Below are 15,558 nucleotides of genomic sequence, written 5' to 3' on the forward strand. Positions count from 1 at the left end.
TCCCCTCTTCCATTGGCCAACTTATCTGCTGGATGTTTAGGTCTTAGTTTCTTTCTCATCTGTTAGAAATGGTTCTATTTCTACAAAACCTAAACCTAGGTTGTTGCAGTCATCTACTCGTCTACTTGCTCCATCATGGGCTTCCCATGTGGCTCAGTGGTAAAGAATTTGTGTCCCAATGCAGGAAATGCAGGAGACATGGGTTTGCTTCCTGAATCGGGAAGATCCCCTGGAGGAAGAAATGGCTATCCACTGAAGTATTCTTGCTTGGGAAATCCCATGGACAGAGGAGCTTGGTGGGCTCAATGGGGTCACAAAAAGTCAGACACAGCTGAGCAACTGAGCGAGCACATATGCATGCACTATCAGAGCAATTTTCACATTGTATTATCACTATCTACTTATTTATCTGTATTTGCAGTAATCTATGCCTTCCATAATGGAGAAGGCAATGGCAACCCACTCCAGTACTTTTGCCTGGAAAATCCCATGGACGGAGGAGCCTGGTAGGCTGCAGTCCATGGGGTCGCTAGGAGTCAGACACGACTGGGCGACTTCACTTTCACTTTTCACTTTCATGCATTGGAGAAGGAAATGGCAATCCACTCCAGTGTTCTTGCCTGGAGAATCCCAGGGATGGCAGAGCCTGGTGGGCTGCTGTCTATGGGGTCGCAGAGTCAGACATGACTGAAGCGACGCAGCAGCAGCAGCAGCAGCAGCAGCAGCACACCTTCCATAAAATCTGGGGTTATATCTTGCCCACAACTTATTCTCAGTACCAGACCACAGAGCCAGGCACATAGTTGCTTAATAACTATTTACTGGGTAAATGGATGTTGGGGATTGTTGAGTGACGATTTAGAAAATTCAAACAGGACAAATATGGAGCACTATATGGTCATTCAAAGATGCTTGCTTTGTTGGATTTCAGAGGAGATTTTGAATTAGAGGAAATATTTTTATACTTGCATTTTCATTTTCTTAGATATTTCTTGTAGTGATGGGGAGAATGAGTCAGAGATAAAAAGACTAATGACAAAAAGACTAGTTACTGAACTTTTTTCTAAGGGAGGAAAGATAAGAACTAAGTGGCCACAGGAATGAGAGAAGGGGAGAAATGAAAGAACCATGAAGAAAATGATGTCATAGCCCTTGACAAACCACTTTAAGGGGTGTAGAGGAAAGAAGAGAGAAGGGATATTCAGAGTCTTAGTTTGGATAATTTTCTTACAACTAGCACTTACAACATAAATAAATGGTTGGAGGAACAGTGTTTGGATCAAGGAATCTGTGAAGTGTGCAAGTGGAGATGTTGAGCAGACAAGCACGAGTGTGGTTTGGTGTACAGTAGAACACGTGTGTCATCTGCATTTGGACATAAGGAAGGCCTCTGTTTGGATGAGATCACCCAGCAAGAATGAGTGAGGAGAGAAGAGCTGAAGACAGAGGAGAGCCCTGTAAGAGTTGGCTTGGGCAGACTTGGTTGTATGGATCAGAAATCTACAAACGATGGATCAAGAGAAGAAGCGGTGTGGTAGGAGAGTTCTGGTCATAGGATCCAAGGACAAGCCACAAAGAACAGCTCCCCCACTGGTGACTGGACATGGAGTGTCTAAATGAGAGTGTTTTTCAGAGGACTGGTTTTCCCTGATCTCTCCGTTCTTACATTTTCTCTCTTTCTCTTTTCTCTATTTGCTCATCAGTGTCTTTGTTTGCAAGTGGCAAAGGATGCTGATACCTTTGTGTTCATATAACTTTGTCATTCTGTTGTTCATTCTCTGAAAAATTTGTGTCTCTAACTTCATAGAGAGGTAATCTGACTGAGCAACGAAGCCCCTGATTTGATACTCTTCAGGTATCCTCCTCTGGGGTTATGGTGCAAATATGACCAAGAGATGCAGGAAGGGACCTCTCAGGTTTACAGTGGATAAGAATCCACCTGCCAGTGCCAGGGATGCAGGTTTGATCCCTGGTCTGGAAAGATTTCACGTGCCATGGAGTAACTAAGCCCCCACTCTACAGCCGGCAAGCCACAGCTACCAAACTCACTCTGTGCAACTACTGAAGTCTGAATGCCTAGGGCTCGTGTTTTGCAACAAGAGAAGGCACGTCAGTGAGACGCCTACTCACCTCAACAAGAATAGCGCCCCCACCTGCCACAACTAGAGAAAGCCTGCACAAAGCAATGAAGACCCAGAGCAGCCAAAAATAAAATAATAAAATTTTAAGAAAGATGCAGGAGGAGCAGATAGATCTTCTTGGAAGCACGTGCATGTGTGGAGATTGTGAATTGATTTTGTAGTATGTTATTACTTAAAGGTGGAGAAGGCAATGGCACCCCACTCCAGTACTCTTGCCTGGAAGAGCCCATGGACGGAGGAGCCTGGTAGGCTGCAGTCCATGGGGTCACAAAGAGGCAGACATGACTGAGCGACTTCACTTTCACTTTTCACTTTCATGCATTGGAGAAGGAACTGGCAACCCACTCCAGTGTTCTTGCCTGGAGAATCCCAGGGACGGGGGAGCCTGGTGGGCTGCCGTCCCTGGGGTTGCACAGAGTTGGACACGACTGAAGCGACTTAGCAGCAGTAGCAGTAGCAGAGTAAGTTATAAACAGGCAGCTTTAGACTGTTTCAAATGGTGCATTGGTTTTAGATTGTGTTTTAAGAGCTGGAGAAAGACGCAATGATGCTTAAGAGAGAATAGTTTCCCGTGAAAGTGTGTATGGGTGTGTCTGTAAATGCATGCACATGTGCTTGGGTTCTTAATCCTCTTACACAGGATATATATACATGCTCAGCCGACTCTAGAATGATTTACAGTAGTTCTCTTGTTTGGATCTTCAAAAGTATTCCCTTTTGCAGTTATATAAGGAATGTTCTCATGCCAAGGTGATTATGGAAAGAGGATTCAAAGTTTGAACATTAACAGTATCACAGAAGACAGAAATGTGTCTGAGGGTGTTGTGCGTGTGGATCTCTCTGGAGATTCAAAAAATTATTCAAGTTGAATGGTGCTGCCTCACCAAGGAACCTTCATTTCAACTTCTTGCTCATATTCTAGTGAGGTCGGACTTAATTGAACTGATTGAAGTAGAGTGGGACCTTTTGAACAATGTTTAAGTTATTGCAGAATAGCAGAATGTGTGCTCAGTTGTGTCCGATTCTTTGCGATCCCAGGGACTGTAGCCCACCAGGCTCCTCCGTCCATGGGATTCCCCAGGCAAGAATACTGGGGTGGGTTGCCATTTTCTTCTCCAGGGGATCTTACCAACCCAGGGACTGAACCCGAGTCTCCTGAGTCTCCTGCATTGGCAGGTGGATTCTTTACTGCTGAGCCGCTGGGGAAGCCCAAGTTAGCCCAGGTTATTGCAGTACTTTCATATTTGTGGTGCTTCTGAAGAATCTTTTCAGGTTGAAACATCATGGAGGAAAATCAGACAATTTTCTGGTTAACTCCAGGAAACCAGTGTTTTAGGATGAGTTTGGGAGCAAATGGATGTCCTAGCTTGTTCTAGCAAGAGGGTGGAACGACCAATGTAACCTTGGTGAAAGAGTGACTTTCCCCTGCACAGAAATGCTATCTTTGAGCGCCGAGCTTGAAGAGGAGTGGTGAGGAGCCCAGGCCTGCTTGCCAAGTCTGTCACATTAACAGAAACGCAGATGTCACAGCCAGACTGCCTTCAGATTCCTTGCCATCCTGAAAAAAATACACATAGAGGCCTAAAATCACTTGAATTTAAATACTTTGATGATGTCATTCAGTTCTGTACATTGTCAGTTATTTAACACCTGGCAGCATCCAAAGTGTTATTTATATTTTACATTTCAGTGATGTTATATCTGGTGCATTCCACTTGATCAGGGGAAATGTTGCGTGGCTACCTTGGTTTGGTAATGATTGAGGCATCAGGCTGACTCTAGAGCTCTCAGCTGCTGCCCTTAGGTTTCATCTGCAGAAACCACCAAGGCTGCTAAATATTTCAAACCTTTTTAAGCAATTCATTTAAGAGATTCGTACAGATAATTCAAACAGTGACTTCGAAGAGATGCAAACTGAGCAGGCAACTGACGGGAAATTTTCTAGAGATACTTCTTCACCAGCCAAGTTGTCCAACAAATTCACTAGTGCCAGTTTTACACACATTCAGATTAAACAAAACAAAACCCGAGATTCAATTTAGGTGCATTCATTTTGTTCACCATTTAACACAGTATAGGAATATCAATTATTTCATCCACAGATATGTGTTGAAAGCAGCTAAAATTGATCTCTTTTGATTTATCTCTTGGATCTGATACTCCTGTCTTGGATTTTAAAGAACATAGTATTTGATTTATAGAGAAGTACTTGCAACAAAGGTGGAGTAAGAATCCAAACCTCAGGTGAAAAAAAATGAGATAATGGTTATTACATCTATATCTAAATATTCTATATAAACTGAGATAGCCTTTGTCATAACTGGGAGGTTTTCCAATTCAGATTTGAGTTTCTTTGAGGAATAAAGTTTTGTGAAAATAAGCAGAAGTGAATTATTACTCAACATTGCAAGCACAGACAAGAAGCAAGGGTGGAATCTGGTTTGTTTGTTTAGATTATCTGAAAACTTTGCTTTTATAAAGTATGGGTGTGAATATGTTATTATATCTGTCTTTGAGAACAACTTGAGCCAGATGTTTTGAGTTGGGTAGCTTTTAAAAGATGTTAACTCTGGTTTTCCCAAGACCTTATTCAATGGCTACTGTAGCCATCTTTTTATGTAGCCTCGCCTTCAAAAGAGAATAATTTCTTCGGGTACTGGCTCTTTGAATAGGAATCAGTTAGCAGTGATATTTTATTGCTCCAAGTGGACAAATCAAAAGCACTACATTTTAGACTCTCTAACATTCTTTACTCAAATATTTCAAAATTAGTTTCTTAAAATATATTAATTTTAGGGTGATTACTGGAGAAGGAAATGGCAACCCACTCAGGTATTCTTGCCTGGGAAATCCCTTGGACAGAGGATCCAGGAGGTCTTCAAGTCCATGGGTTGCAAAAGAGTCGGACACAACTTAATGACTAAACAACAACAAAAACAGGGTGATTACACTATGTTTAGGAAATTACCCATTAAAAAGCATTGTCTCTTAAAGCAAGACTTGGTCTCATCACTTTGCTGTGTCTTTTGTTTAATCTTGGCAACGTCTCTGGGAAAACACTGGACTTACATTCAGAAGACCTGGTTTGAACCTTGGTCATATCAATTAGACATGTAACTTTTGGCAGTTTACATAATCTCTAATAGCATTATTTGTTTCTTCTGTAGATGGAGGAGATACTAATTCCCAGGGTTGTTATGATGCCAAGTGAGATAACCGATGTGAAAGCCCTTCGCTGGGATCTATAAACATCAGTATAATGAATGTGATGATATTGTGCCTAGTTTAATTGATATATCATCCAATTAAGATAATCGCTATTTGGTAGCATTATGTCTAAATGCAATTTAGCTACTGTAGATGAGAATCATGTAGAAGAGTGCTTTACATGCTTTTTACAATGATGATTATGGAGTCTTCTCTGTCTTTTCTATCACAATGGGTGCCTAAAGGAAAAAGAGTTTCTGTTAAGATGGGGTGCTAAATTTTTTCTTAAATTATTGATGCACAGATTTTGTTATAATAATGACAATAATGGCCAACACTTAAATAGTGCTATCTGTGTGGCCAGTACAGTTTCTAGGACATTCTAAAACTAATCAATTCAGTCCTCCCTATAACCATGGGTAGTGGGTGCTTTTATTTCTGCCAGTGTTAATCTACTTCTGCTTTATTGACTATGCCAAAGTCTTTGACTGTGTGGACCACAGCAAACTGTGGAAAATTCTTCAAGAGATGGGAATACCAGACCACTTTACTGACCTCCTGTATTCAGGTCAAGAAGCAACAGTTAGGATGGACATGGAACAACAGACTGGTTCCAAATTGGGAAAGGAGTACATCAAGGCTGTATATTGTCACCCTGCTTATTTAACTTATATACAGCACACATCATGAGAAATTCTGGGCTGGATGAAGCACAAGCTGGAATCAAGATTAATGGGAGAAATATCATTAACCTCAGATACGCAGATGACACCACTATGGCAGAAAGCGAAGAGGAACTAAAGAGCTCCTTGATGAAAGTGGAAGAAGAGAGTGAGGAACCTGGCTTAAAACTCAACATTCAAAAGACTAAGATCATGGCATCTGGTTCCATCACCTCATGGCAAATAGATGGGGAAACAATGGAAATAGTGAGAGATTTTATTTTCTTGGGTTCCAAAATCACTGCAGATGGTGACTGCAGTCATGAAATTAAAAGACGCTTGCTCCTTAGAAGAAAAGCTATGACCAACCTAGACAGCATATTAAAAAGCAGAGATATTACTTTACCAACAAATGTCCATCTAGTCAAAGCTATGGTTTTTTCAGTGGTCATGTATGGATGTGAGAGTTGGACTGTGAAGAAAGCTGAGTGCCAAATAATTGATGCTTTTGAACTGTGGCATTGGAGAAGACTCTTGAGAGTCCCTTGGACTGCAAGGAGGTCAAACAAGTCAATCCTAAAGGAAATCAGTCCTGAATATTCATTAGAAGGACTGATGCTGAAGCTGAAGCTGCAATACTTTGGCCACCTGATGCGAAGAACTGACTCATTGGAAAAGACTGTGATGCTGGGAAAGATTGAAAGCAGGAGAAGGGGACAACAGATGATGAGACACTTGGATGGCATTGCCAACTCAGTGGACGTGAGTTTGAGCAAACTGCAGGAGTTGATGAGGGTCAGGGAAGCCTGGCATGCCTCAGTCCAAGGGGTCACAGAGAGTCGGACATGACTGAGCGACTAAACTAAAAGTGGTGAAACTGAGGTACAGGGAGATTAACTTGTTCAAGGTTACGTGGTGAGTGTGGTGAGTCAGATTGACTTTTTTTTATACCTTTCATTAGCTCTCTGGAAGAATTTGTAAACTTCTTGTAAATTTGTAAAAATAATGTAAAGGAAATCATGAACATTAGCTGGGTAAGGGATGTAGGGAATAGCATCTCATTATGGAAAAATAATGCTGCCTGCATGCATGTTGGGATGACTCAGAGATTGTATCTTATTTTCCTTTCTTGTTTTCTTTTGTAATCTCCAGTGGCTTTTGCTGGATACTTTACTGTTAATCTACCAGGATTAGTTCTTGCTTCTGAGCCCAGGGTACAGTCACAGAAAGCTAAACATGTCAGAGAGGTAGGCCCTCATCATCTCAATCTCATGCCATGAGTGAAATCATTGGAAGAAATAGCCTCAAAACCCCACCCAAAGAGATATCCCAGATATGATGCACTCTTTTGGGGGCCTTAGATTTTGGTTGACAGTTTCATATACTACAGTCATTCTTTAATTTAGTCATGTGACTCATTTGTGTGTGTGTGCCCTCAGTCACTCAGTCGTGTTCAACTCTTTTGTAACTCATTTATTTGTTCATAAATTTAACAAATTTTATCAGAGGCCTCCCAGGTGGCAGGGGTGCTGTGAGGTCCTGAGGGGTCAGATGATGACTATGACAGTACCAACCCTCACATTTGGTGATCATAGATCTTTTTCCCTGTCTATCCTCAGCTCTGTAAAAGATGTTAGAGATTTGTGGAGGAGGAGCTGGATAGAGGGCAACTTAGAAAGAATGGTTGTGGAGCCGAGTTGGCAAACCCCTGCAAAACACAAGGTGGCCCCAGGGACAGGAAAAAATAAAACTCTAACTTGAGCAATGTGACAATACACATCTAAATCCTTGAAGATATCACCGCGTCATAGAAGAATAAGTGATACTTACACTAACTACCATTTTTAAGAAAAGCTATGGTATATTCATTCTACTCAACCCAGTTAAAAAGGGAAGAACACAGTAAGTTGAGAGTGAGTTCCCTTAACATAGTAGAAGTCTTTTATTGTTTGAAAGTGTATGTGGTCAGTTATTTGACAGTTTATTTATCCAGAATGTTGAATAAATGAGATTGCTGCCTATATTTACATAAATGTTTAAAAGCAACATGAATATTAATTTCAAAAGCATCACTAAATAGAAAGACAGTAGATCTTGGTTTCTGGTTCTAGCTGGTGACCAGGCCCTAGGTAAATAATAATTGAGAAATAATTGATTGCTTTACTTTTCTTTCTACCTCTTAATTATTATCTGTCATTATACTATTGTTTGTATCTTTGGGTCCAAAACTGTAGTGTAAGAATCATTCAGACAGAGACTTTGTCTTTCCTGCTCATGGTATATACTAGTTAGAATAGCGCCTGGCATGTAGAAGACATTCAATAAATACTGACTGAGTGGATGAATAAATGACATAATCATAGAGGTATATAATTGCCAACTAAAATAAACAAGTGGAAGAAGTGAAAGTATTTTTCAAAACTATAAGTATTTCACACATGCAAGGTGATGCTGTGTATTTGAATTTTAGAAAAGAATGCGATTTGCCAGATGATAACTTGTCAAATTTTTTTGCACTACTTGCTAGCTTTCTCTTTAAACATCTATTTCCTAAGTCTTTCTCTTCCAAGTTTTGTAATATTGCTCTGCATTTATGGTTCTGTAAAATCCCCTCCACCCTAGCTCAGTGGAGATTCCTAATCCTTTAAGATTAAAGTCAGTGAACCTTTGTGAAATCCAGTGTTACCTCCTAAGGCTTCATGTACTCCCTGAAATTGTATGCCAGGTGCAGGGGCCCCTGTACAGTTTATTGGAGAGAGTTTCCCTGACTTTTAGATTCTCAGTGTTTATGACCCTCCCCCAAGTTTAAAAAAATCATTGCTCCAAAATTTTGTATTTTTCTTTTACTTTTTGTTTTCCTCTCGGTTTTTCTTTTTTCCCTTGAGATGGTTTCATTTTCCTTTCAATGTTGATGATTGTATTTTGCTATTTTAAAATGTTTGCTGCTTGATTGTCCCCAGAGTGTGGTATTCTTGGTTTATTGCACACCTCTGATCCAGCCCTTCTCTCTGTCTCTCTTTTGTCTGGCCAACAGTATGGGCATGTGCCAACTGCAGGGTGGTCCTCTCCAACCCTTCCGGGACCTTTACTTCTCCGTGCTACCCTAACGACTACCCCAACAGCCAGGCTTGCATGTGGACCCTCCGAGCCCCCACGGGCTATATCATTCAGATAACATTTAATGACTTCGACATTGAAGAAGCTCCCAATTGCATTTATGACTCATTATCCCTTGATAATGGAGAGAGCCAGACGAAGTTTTGTGGAGCAACTGCCAAAGGCCTATCATTTAACTCAAGTGCGAATGAGATGCATGTGTCTTTTTCAAGTGACTTTAGCATCCAGAAGAAAGGTTTCAATGCCAGCTACATCAGAGGTATGTAAACCAAAGGTGGCGCCAAACTTCTGCTTTCATTTAGCATGTTCAACAATAAACAAAAGGCCCAGAGGACAGAGTTATGCTCTTTTATGTGAGTATGAATGATTAGGATTAGAATTTAAAGGCAGCAGAAATCTATTAGTATTTTCTGAGCATTCTCATTAGCAATATATAGTTACCAGATCTGAAATCTGGTTACAGTAGAGCTGAATTCTTGTCTAGTGTTTGCATGCAGAACATTTAAAGGCTGTTTGAAAGATTCAGTGAATATCCCACAGTTAATAATTGAATCTAATTCTAATATCTCTCCAGCAAACATTCAAAGTATTCTTATTTATAAATCACTTTATTTTAGGCTTTTAAGATGTTGCTCTTTTAAGGAATTATGCTGGAGAACAAATATAAGAAATAAACATATACATTAACATGTAAAATGAGCTTTGTGTAACTGAAGCTATTAAATAGCATAGCCGGAGGAAAGCCCCTTGAAAATGTCTAACTGAAAAAAAGAAATATATTTTTATCAGACATATTTCCTAGCTTCTGGCACAGCAGAACATTGAAATTGAACCATTCTCTCCAGAACCTTTCTGTGCTTAAGGAAAACTCAAGTTTCAAGGCTATGAGATTTAGTAATAATTTTTTTTTCCATCCTGAGCTACTTAAGTAGGCTTTATATATCAAAAAAAGAAACAAAAAAGAAAGGCAGCACTATGGACATGCCTGACCCTTCTTATTACAATTTGTGTTTTTTGGTAGACATCTTTATTTACTGTTTGTGATTGACATTAGATATATATGTGGTTAACTGAAACATACATCCTTTAATTTTTCAAATAATGTTTTAAGGTTATAAAATATTATGGGAAATTTGAAAATTAAAAAAAATTAGAATTACCCATACGTCTACCACCCAGCCATAACTACTAATAAAATGTTGATGGACATATTTCCTTCCAGCCTTTTTATTTTCACAATGCATATAGAATACTGGGTTTATACTGTATCTTTTTGGGTAGGTAGTTGCTAAGTTGTGTCTGACTCTTGTGACTCTATGCACTGTAACCCACCAGGCTCCTCTGTTCATGGGATTTCCCAGGCAAGAATACTGGAGTGGGTTGACATTTCCTTCTCCAGGGGATCTTCTAACCCAGAGATTGAACATGCTTCCCCTGCATTGGGATTCTTTACCACCCACCAGGGAAGCCCAAGTAGACTTGTATGCTGCTTTATATTTAAGAAGTGGACTAAACAATCATGATTCATTAAACTCCATCATGGATTTTTGACCAGAATATTTGCATTTAAAAGAATGGTTTTTTTACTATAGAGCTATTCTTGGTGTGTATTAAAATATATTCAAACTAGCATACATATAAAGCCAGTGTAAACAGCTACTTCTCTCTCAAGTCAGTACATCATGTTTACCAATATCTATTGTATGAGCCCAGAGTGAAATCCATTGTATTACTTAATAATTTTATGTATGTCACAGAAGGACTAGGCTAATGCATTTTAATTTTAATTTTATTATGCACATAATAATAGTCATCTATATTAGTAATCAGTAATAGCTATATACAGCTTGGCACAGATACTGCTCTAGCGCTTTGCAGGTATTACCTTATTAAATTCTCATTAACCACATATACACTTGGTGCCTTTCCCATCATTTTATAGACAAGGGGGCTAAGGCAGAATGACTTGGCCAAGGGAGATCCAATGTCTGCCCTTGAACCATTGCTCTGTGTTGTCTCAGAAATTAGCTCACATGTCCAGAAGTCAAGGAAATGTATCTTAAAATGCCATTTTTATTTGTTTGGTTTTTTTACTAAGACTGCTTCTACTCAATGGAATTCTCTTTGCCTTTGATCCTAAAATAGCCTGATATGGGGAAGACTAGTACGATATGGGATGTCCAAAGGGAAAGGTAGCATAGGAGTGTTTGGGTAGAGTTAAAGGTGATGGTTAGTGAAAAACGATTAGCTATTATGTTTAAAAATTATTTGAAAAGAAACATAGTTTTGAAAATCATAATGTATGAACTTTCCTGAAACCACTGGTTTCCTTTATTTTTTAAATCTCCTTCAGTTCAGGGATTTAAAAAAAGAAAACAAAAACAAAACCATATCACTTTGGAAGCTATAACTGGAAGATTTAAGTGTGAGAGCCAACTGTGACTAGAGTTAAATGGGTGGGGTTTCTTACTGGTATTGGTATTGGCATATGGTACTGGGTTGACAATAGAGAGTGGTAGACAGAGAAAGGGGAGAGAGTGAGGCACACGGTGGGTAAAAGCCAATTAGCAGAGAGGGTGGAGGTTGGAGGTCTCAGACATTTTGCATCTCTTTAGTCCATGTCTGAATTAACATGCTTTATCTGTTACTGTGTTTTGTTCTAGTTGCCGTGTCCTTAAGGAATCAAAAAGTCATTTTACCCCAGTCACTTGATTCTTACCAGGTATCTGTTGCAAAAAGTGTCTCTATTCCAGAGCTCAGAGCTTTCACACTCTGCTTTGAAGCAACCAAAATCGGCAAGGAAGACAGCGAATGGATAGTTTTCTCCTACTCAGGTCCATCCTTCCCACAATTGCTCAGTTTTGGAAAGACCAAGAGTGGCTACTTTCTATCATTTTTTGGCTCAAAATGCTTACTAAACAGTGCTTTACCTGTGAAAGATAAGGAAGATATTTTCACAGAAAGCTTCGAGCAGCTCTGCATTGTTTGGAGTAGTTCTTTGGGCTCCATTGGTGTAAATTTCAAAAGAAACTATGGAACAGTTTCATGCAATTCTACGATTAGTAAAGTTATTCCCGGGAATGGGAAATTGTTGCTGGGCTCCAATCAACATGACATTGGCTCCCTCAAAGGGGACATTTATAACTTTCGACTTTGGAATTTTACCATGAGTTCCAAAATCCTCTCCAACCTCAGCTGCAGTGTGAAAGGGAATGTGGTGGACTGGCAAAATGACTTCTGGAATATCCCAACCCTAGCTCTGAAAGCTGAAAGCAACCTCAGCTGTGGTAAGTTTGTGGCATAGTCACTCTTTTTTTTTCTTTTTCCATTGTTCTGTGAATATGTTTGTCAACAAGAAATTACATAGACAGACATCTTTGTATGTGATTGCAAACCATACATATTCAACTAAAGCTTTTGGTCTTACCATTTTTAAGTTTTTCCTGTGCCATAAAATATCACACAGTTTTCCCCAAGCATAAACAACAGTTACAATTATTGTGTCTTAGATAGAAATGTTAACCCCAGGACCAAAACAAAAGAAATTAATGTTACAGTTTTTAATCACAAAGCTGGTATAGTGAAAAGCTGATCTTTGTCATCCTGGAATGCAGTTTCCATTACATTACTTAAACAACCATCACCTTAAAGAATGGTATGTATTTAGCCAATATCAGAACAGTCCATTTTATGGAAAATCTTGATAATCAGGAATTGTCCATTTTCTTTTAACTTTTCCCCCCCACTTACTTGAAAATGAGGATTTGTTGTTTGTTTCAAATACTCTTCTCTTTTTGGTTGCTCTTTGAGAGACTTTAAATGCATTATTATTGTAAGTAGCCAACTGCAAGTATTTAGAGATATAATTCCATGTTATAAAAGTTATATTAAGAAAGACTTCTATAAAGTATTCCCTATGTACATAAGTCAGTGGAAGTCCTTATTTTACACTAGGACTGAGTCACATATAAAAAGTAGAAGTTCATTATCAATTTTCAATGTCACATGACTAAATCTAAAGTGTTGATAACATGTTCTTTAGTCTCAGAGTTAACTCTCAATAAAGGAGGGAAAGATGGGGCCCAATATTCAAAAGTCATCTGTAAGTGATTTTGCAGGGAATTCTATCACAGCTTGAGTCCCAATACTTTCAACAGAATAGGAACCACTATGAAGACCTGTGGAGAAGGCAGTGGCACCCACTCCAGTACTCTTGCCTGGAAAAATCCCATGGGCAGAGGAGCCTGGTAGGCTGCAGTCCATGGGTTTGCAAAGAGTTGGACATGACTGAATGACTTCGCTTTCACTTTTCACTTTCATGCATTAGAGAAGGAAATGGCAACCCACTCCAGTGTTCTTGCCTGGAGAATCCCAAGGACAAGGGAGCCTGGTGGGCTGCCATCTATGGGGTCACACAGAGTCGGACACGACTGAAGCGACTTAGCAGCAGCAGCAGCATGAAGACCTGAGGCCCCCTGTCCTCTATCCTTGACCTATGTTTGCCCTTCCAGCCTGGGAAACTCCTGTCACCCACCTCCCTGTGTGGGCAACCCATCTCTCGGTGTGGTCCACGGCGCTCCTACAGATGGTGGGAGGCTGTTATGTGATGTCACTTGAAAGGTATTTCCTTGTGGGTTGTTGAAAAGAGGGCAAACCACAGCCCTGTTCCAAAAGGAGACTCTGGACCTTTGTAAGAGTTAACGGTGTGAACCAACATTCTCTCAGTCTGAGAGTGGCTATGGAGGACAACCTTCAGGGACTCCTGAGAAGTCTTTCACTCAGCAAGGAAATTGAGAAAATCAAGTGTGTGTGTTTTGTGTGGGGTGGTGAATAGTGAGGAGAGGGCAGTGGTACACTTCCTACAGTCAAGGTGATTATCTTTAGGGCCCTGTTTTCATCATATCATTGGCCATTATTTAAAAATCATAGACTATTTAACAATTGCATTTCTGTGGGTCAGTATTTGAGAACGATGACCACCAGAAGAAAATTAGAAAAAGAATTTGGCTATGTACATTAACAATTGCTAAATACTTAGATGATGCTTTAATATGTACTGTGCTCTAGGTACTGTTTTAAGCACTTTACACATTATAACTTATTCCTGCAACACAGATCCCATGATGTGAGGTTTATGATTAACCCCATTTTGCAGATGAGTAATTGAGGTACAAAGAGGTTAAGTAACTTCTCCAAGGTCATTTAATTAATAAGTAGCCAAGTCAGAAATGGAAGCCAAAATGTTCAGTTTTAGAATCGTGTTTCCCTAAACCGTCTTTGAGAATAAGCAGAACTAGAAGACGAGACATACTGCTAGAGTAGGCAAGCCAATTCTTGTCCAGATGAGGGGGACGGACGCCCAGGAGCCATCTCTGGCTACAGAAAGCACTGCTGGCCAGAACACTAGCTTTCTCAGGTATTAGCATGGTATTTGTTTTAAACAAAATTAATAAGGATTCCCCTCCTTTACTGCTTAATACCTTATTATAATAAAATATGAAGAATCTAGTATACAAAATTTCTAAACTTCTCCTAAGAAATCCTCTAGGCCAGGCATTGGCAAATGAGAAGGGCCTGTGGTAGGTCACTTGTTTTGTAAATAAAGTTTTATTAGAACATAGGTTTTGTATCACCTGTGGCTGCCTCTGTGCTCCAGCGTAGAGTAGACTGATTCTGAGAGATGACCTGGCCCACCATCCTAAAGAAAATCTGCCAACCCCTGAAACTAGACCAAAAAATCAAAGGGTCTCATTTTCTGAAGGACACACTTTGAACAATACTGGGAAAGACCCGCTAGATCTCTTGAGCCAGAGATAACAGGCCAGTCACTTAGGGCTCATTTAGCCCATAGGCATGAGTGGTGGCAACATTGATTTGTTTTCATTTATTTACATTTCCATGCAGTACTTTTAAATAAGGATTGATTTCCAACTTTAAAAAACTAGATTCCACATAAAAATGAATTGTTGGATTCCCTGGTTTAAAAAAATACGTACCTTAGTATGTCTGACTGCCTAACCAACACAGCTGGAGCTAAATGGTGATGACCCCCTTTGAAGGGGCTTTCCAAGTCCCCTTGGCCCTTACCACCCCGTTTTCTCCCCACACCAGCCCTGTTTAGATTAGCTTCTGGCCCAGGGCTTCCCTGGTGGCTCAGAGGTTAAAGTGTCTGCCTGCAATGCAGGAGACCTGGGTTCGATCCCTGGGTCTGGAAGATCCCTTGGAGAAGGAAATGGCAACCCACTCCAGTATTCTTGCCTGGAGAATCCCGTGGACAGAGGAGCCTGGTGGGCTATACAGTCCATGGGGTCGCAAAGAGTCAGACACGACTGAGCGACTTCACTTCACTTCACTTCACTTCACTTCTGGCCCAGGGAGGCACTTATGTTTGGGAATCCCAATTTAGGCCACTCCTTTCACTTTAAACAGGA

At 40.1% G+C, this 15,558-nt stretch overlaps 1 protein-coding gene across 2 annotated transcripts in view; it reads left to right on the plus strand.

Moving 5' to 3' along the window:
• Nucleotides 1–15,558, plus strand: part of ADGRG6 (adhesion G protein-coupled receptor G6) — a 140,849-nt gene that overhangs the window by 50,332 nt on the left and 74,959 nt on the right. For both annotated transcript variants that reach the window (XM_068984880.1, XM_068984881.1), the window contains exons 2-3: nt 9,045–9,386; nt 11,791–12,414. In XM_068984880.1, the coding sequence (XP_068840981.1) occupies nt 9,045–9,386; nt 11,791–12,414 (966 nt within the window). The remainder of the gene's footprint in view (nt 1–9,044; nt 9,387–11,790; nt 12,415–15,558) is intronic.

Source organism: Capricornis sumatraensis, chromosome 13, assembly GCF_032405125.1.
Source record: "Capricornis sumatraensis isolate serow.1 chromosome 13, serow.2, whole genome shotgun sequence".
Classification (NCBI taxonomy): Eukaryota; Metazoa; Chordata; class Mammalia; order Artiodactyla; family Bovidae; genus Capricornis; species Capricornis sumatraensis.